Here is a 5,999-nt window from a genome sequence, read left to right on the forward strand (position 1 = left end):
CACAATGACATTCTCTGAAAAAAATGACAGTGAGACATTTGAGATGTCGTTCACTGTATAGTGTAAACCTCTTGCTCATTAAAACAGCAAATTTTCTAAGACATAGGGTAAAACTACCAAGTACGAGCTTCTACTGTAATACAAGCCCTCTATTGTCTAAATTTTTTTTCATTCGAACGAACAAAAGAGAAGATAATATAGGATAATATAGGAGGTGTTACAGTAGATGCTCGTATTTGGTAGTTTTACCCTACTTACTATGAGTTTTTTTAAAAGTTGATCAGGCTCCGTCGGAGCTTTTTTAGCGACGCTTTGTTTATATGTCCAGATAAAACAAAGTCTTTAATATCCCTTTATTGGCCAGTGGAAAAAGTTTAAAAGTCGAAAAAGGGTGTTTTTTGTCTTTGACTTACGGCCGCCTGACTATGGACATACATGAATAATATAAGGGGTTCTTTCAATAAGTACTGTCCAAGAGATACGACACAAGGAAATATATCTTACATGGCCTCAACCATTCTTCGAAAATAACAGAAAGAATGTTTCGCAGGAAATTTTGGCATCTGATGAATATTTACAAACAAAACGTCGCTAAGGTCTACTTTCTATATTAATTATATTTCATATTTATGTGTAATTGACCAACGTTATGCTTTATATTGTTTTGTTGAACTCAAATGAAATAAAAAATATTAAAAACAAAAAAGATAGCGAAATTCAGACCCGGACTGACCACGAAAATGACTTTTTGTAGAGAAGAACTTGAAAAGTTACATATCACTCGGCTACTTTTTACTCCGGCTTGTTAGCCTCATTTATTAATACAAAAATGCGGAAGGCCCTTCAGTTATCGTAACTTCATCGCCAATTTGATTAGTTCGGATCTGGCGTAATTACGTAGCATGATAAGCTTCATCTAATCAAAGAACATTGCTAATGTCAACTGATAAAGAATTGAGTGTTTTAAAAGCACGGCTAGTAAGAGACTTGTTGCTAGATGGTATACTTCGTCAAAAGAAAATATAAAATAAAACAGGAATTATGCTGTGCGATCTGTTGACAATATGTAGTGCTTTAGTGGCGGTAGTAATTTGCATTATTTCTGGCCTAATTATTTATGCCCGATGGAATTACGGATTCTTGGAGGATTTAGGAATTCCGGTAGTGAAACCCCATTTTTTATTTGGAAGTATGTTCACGACCAGATTTATTCCGATTGGCTACAGAGATGTGGCGTGGATGAAAGAATACGGGCAAATATTTGGAGTGAGTTCAACATGAATTACGAAATCACATTATTTGATCCAGAAAATTACAGGTATATGAGGGCAGAGAGCCGGCAATATATGTGTGTGATCCGGACATATTACGACTTATTATGGTCAAGGACATAAGTTATTTCGATGCAAAAATAGCTTTGGATTTTGGTGATCGTTTTTTAAATGAAATGCCAGATTACCTACCAAACAATAAATGGAAAATTGTCAGGGGATTCACAGGCCCTGCATTTAGCAGTGCCAAATTAAGATTAATGAGTTTTCCAATGAAAAAGTCATTAGTGGAATGGGGATCTCAATTGAAAGACGCTATTACAACGAACGGTGGAAAGCTCGAAAGATGTGCGTTCGATGAGTTAGTATGAGATCTTTTTTCTAAATTTTGTTTTATAACTAATTTACTTCTTTTACATAGTCTTTTGTTTGATGGCTTAACCGACCTCACACTAAGAAGCATGTTTTCCATACAAGACAAAACTGGACGATTTCCTCGAATATTGAAAAAACTAGCTAAGCCAGGGGCACTCAATTATCCGAACTTAAAAGCAATCGCATTGTCTTTTCCCGTACTTTTTAAATTTCTACCACCTGCTCTACTCGCAACAGAACCAGCTCAAGAATTTCTGCATGTAATGGAAGATCTAGTTGCATCTAGGAAAGTGACGAATTCGCCTCCAGATGTTGTAGATCTTTGCATTGAACAGTTAAAGAAAATACCAACACCAGACTATCAAATGGCTAAAGTGACGAAAGAGACCATCTTATTTCAAGCGTTTAATTTCTTCTTTTCGGGACAAGACGAAACAGCGCTTGTGATTTCGGCCATGATCTATAACATTCTCTCTTCACCTGCAGAACAGTGCATTGAAGAAAAACTATACGACGAAATTGATAGACTGTGGGTGGATCTGGAGGAAAGCAATGACGATATACGTTTTCCATCAAGAGACTCACTTCTTCAGGCAGATTTTTTGAACGCGTGCATCTACGAAGCTTTGAGGCTTTATACGTTTTACAGCGCAGAACGTGTCTGTACCAAATCATGGCTATGTGAAAAATATAATTTCACAATCCCAAAGGGTACAACAATTATGACACCGTTATGGGCAATCAACAGAAATCCGGATTATTTTGAAAATCCAGATTTATTCGACCCCGAGAGATTTATGCCTGGAAGGAAAGAAAAATTGCATTCGTATGCGTGGTCCAGTTTCGGACATGGTCCGAGAAATTGTACCGGTAAGCCACTGGCAATGGAAGTGTTAAGAGTCTCTTGTGCGTACATTTTTAAAAATTTTCGTTTTCAATTGAGACCGGATACACGGCTAACATTTAATCCGGATGGACCGTGGGTATTTATTAGCCATGAACCGATTTATCTTGACATAACTGTGAGGGAATAAATTTGTTAAAATAAAATCTTATTCCGATTGAGCACGCAATTCTTTTGACACCACATGTTTTCCACTGTAGACTCAGAGTTTTTACGGTCCTAATACCGCGTTCGCGTATGACATTTGTTGAAGTTAAATTAAGGAGATTGGCTGTCACTAGCAAGAAATTATGGGCGTTACACTAAAATATGTTTTCAAAAAGATGGTTGATTATAATCGTCTATTTGTATCTGCCATTTTTGAAATAATAAAATTACAAATAGCAAGCGAGTTAAAACAGTTAACCAACGCAAACTACACATTTGTTTAATCAGTTGCTTTGCCAAGGTTGCCAAATCTTCCATTCAAGCGATCTAAAATTAAATGTGCTGAATACAAACATAACAAGCATGAATGTAAAATACAGATGCGAGTACAACTCACACACAAGACAAAATAGAGTTCTAATACTGCGAAATTTGCTAGAATTTTCATGTTTCGGATAAGTCGGAACGGAATAAATTGCAAGCTTGCGGAGGACGAACATTTTACGCACGGTTTTTCGACAACGATGACAAAAAAAAATCACCTCTGGTTAACTTGAGCTTATGTAGCGAAACACTAAACACATGTTAAAGGAAATGAAGTAAAAGATTTTACATGTTTTTGTTTTCCATAGTATCGAAAGTGGCTTAGTACACACCTAGGAAAAACAAGAAATTTGGTTTAGGTTTTCAACTTTTTATCCCTTGTTATGTAAATAGCTATTACTTTACTATGGAGGTAATATGGCCATTCCCTCCCTAGGGAAAACCCTTTACCTCGATCGTAAAGTATAATATCATACTGCATATTCGTATAGTAATCTACTATTTTATCAATGTCGAAATGGTTAGATCAAAACAAGTAATGCCCCATCCATCTACTCGATTAGTTACCGCATGTTATATCGCTAAAAATAGTAATAATCTATGGTTTCAGAAAGCTGACAATAAAAGAAGATGTAAAACTTAAGAGGTCATACCAAAATCCATTCCACTTATTAATTCAGTGGAACTTTATTTACTTTCTTCAGTACCCATTTTATCGAATATCAACGCAACGGTTTTCGGACATAAAGTAAGTGTATAAATACTTCAACTGAAGCAACTTCAAAAACTAATTCTGATTTCGTTTTTCGATATTGTTGAAAATATTTTCTATTCGAATTCCCATATCTTTCGAAATCTGCCAACTTTGGACGATTTTATTCACATATGAGCACATATAATGGGTATGTGTATTATGTGTGTAATGTTGATAAAAGGGTGTCACATTTTATACGGTGTCATTCACGTCCAATGCTAAAGTGTACGGATGTATACGTATAACACATGCAGATATGTTTCCAAATACGACCGATAAAATGCGACCCGAAAATTGAGGGTGCAAAATCTAAACGAACACAGAGATGACTTTATGGGGTGGTAAAACATCACAACAGTCAAAGGATTGCTTTTAGACTTACATAAATGGGATATATAATTTGATACCATCAACAGGACCATTTTCTTTTGCGTAACGAGATGTTTGGACATGTTTTATCGAAATAAGGAAAATTACATTCAAATTCCGATTCGCATTTTGTGAGTTTTCCGTTTTATGTGTGGCGGTCGGTGAGTATATGCATATGTGTTCATCGTTTTGTACATATAGTCATTACATAGAGCCAGGAAGAAAGCAAAGCAGAAAAAAGAACACATCGAACCCAGCCTATTCGCAATACACGAAATTTAAGAATAAGATGAGGTATCGAACAAGACGAAGGATTTGCGTAGATTGTTATGTAGTTTTTGCTTTTATTAGCAATGTAACAAGGGTAAGATATTTGATCAGAATTTCATATACATTTCAATAGTCTTTGGTTGTACTACTTAAGGTATGTATTCTTCCCTTTACATCGCATCACCCCGATAGGTTTATTTAGGATCACCAAAATTCAACAATTCGATGAATTCATTCGATAAGATTTATATTGTTTTCGTAGCGGACCCGTGTTATGCTGTGTCAATAACAATTGTACTCACTATTGTACTTATTACTTTGTTGATTCTTTACAACTACTTTGTTTGCTCGTAGGGGATTCATCAATGAACTGTAAGGTAATTACGTATTGCTGACTTCTGATTCGTTAATATCATCTACATTCTCGTGCGATTACGTGACTACCTGTATGGTTTATTGCGGTACGTGAGGTTCTAGTTTCGAAGGTAATTTACTAATTTCTACAAACCAAAACAAAAGCCACAAACAGGTAGGAGTTCTAGAAATTCTAGAAATTATGATATACTGCCTAATCATATCGGTTATCGTTGAAAATAACCAGTGGCCTACGAATGGCTTTTTACACTCGATGCTGCCTTAAACAAAAGAAAAAAACATATTTGCAGACTACACCGTTTATAAACACGCGTTAACATTCAGTCAATCACTATAAATCATTCTTCAACCTGAAACGGTTTTACCTTCAAACTACAACAATAATTCGGCTAATGTGGAAACAAATGCATTTCAATTAATTTAATAATTTCTTCACACTGTCGTCGCATTCTCATTAAAACTATACCATTTGAACAGACGATGGCGTAACATTAATTTTCGTAGTAGCATTGGCATACATATATCACGCCCAGATTAACATAAAACCATTGGGAAACTTGCACACATACAATTTTTGCAATTCAAAAATACTTCGTCCAAATGAAAATTTTATTTATCCCAGATAGCTTATCAATAGCCAATAAATATATCTTTGAGACGGTTGACCGGAACTTCGAATAACAAATTTCTGTTGGTTGACCGTTTATTATTGGCTATTCAGTTGTTACCGTTTTCAATTTTCAAAAGTTTATTTCATGGTTGCACTAGGTCTGGTAAATGATATAGTTTGAGCGGAAGGAAAGCTATATATTCGGGTAATTGTTGGTCGATTGTTGGAATTTGAATTGGAAAATGAAACGTTAGAAAATGCCAAATGATTAATTAATTCTTAGTGGATTGCAGATTTATCGTTTCAAATTAGATGAATAATAAAAAAGCCTAATTCACAATTACCATCATATAGATTAGGTTCTTTAATTTCAAATGAACCATAAACATCCCCTAACATTTTGACTGTTCCATGGTTTCACATTATGGTATACACAGAGTATGTTTTAGTGAATCTTTGAAAATAATTTTTCTTCCTCTACACATGACTAGCGCTTACTTGTTTTTCATTTGGGGGTGTTGCGGGTCACGTACATTTCGGGGCTACATGCAGTCTTGCAAGAGGGTTACTTTGCCATCAATACGAATCTTAGCCGTACAT

General features: G+C 35.2%; 1 protein-coding gene across 1 annotated transcript; it reads left to right on the forward strand.

Annotated features, from left to right (window-relative positions):
- The first annotated feature begins 977 nt into the window (after window positions 1-977).
- On the forward strand, window positions 978-2,947 carry LOC119081225 (cytochrome P450 3A56-like). The gene is made up of 3 exons (XM_037189950.1): window positions 978-1,266; window positions 1,319-1,632; window positions 1,693-2,947. Exons 1-3 carry the CDS (start codon window positions 1,042-1,044, stop codon window positions 2,678-2,680), a joined length of 1,527 nt encoding a protein of 508 aa, XP_037045845.1. The 5' UTR covers window positions 978-1,041; the 3' UTR covers window positions 2,681-2,947.
- Window positions 2,948-5,999: the final 3,052 nt, after the last annotated feature.

This window comes from Bradysia coprophila, unplaced genomic scaffold (genome assembly GCF_014529535.1).
Source record: "Bradysia coprophila strain Holo2 unplaced genomic scaffold, BU_Bcop_v1 contig_358, whole genome shotgun sequence".
NCBI classification, from domain to species: Eukaryota; Metazoa; Arthropoda; class Insecta; order Diptera; family Sciaridae; genus Bradysia; species Bradysia coprophila.

What these genes read in the sequence shown, in the direction of transcription:
- LOC119081225 (XM_037189950.1), top strand. Translation starts at nt 1,042, where the DNA reads ATGCTGTGCGATCTGTTGACAATATGTAGTGCTTTAGTGGCGGTAGTA. An exon ending in AATACGGGCAAATATTTGGA is followed by an intron (nt 1,267 to 1,318) that starts GTGAGTTCAACA and finishes AGAAAATTACAG; the next exon opens with GTATATGAGGGCAGAGAGCC. An exon ending in GAAAGATGTGCGTTCGATGA is followed by an intron (nt 1,633 to 1,692) that starts GTTAGTATGAGA and finishes TCTTTTACATAG; the next exon opens with TCTTTTGTTTGATGGCTTAA.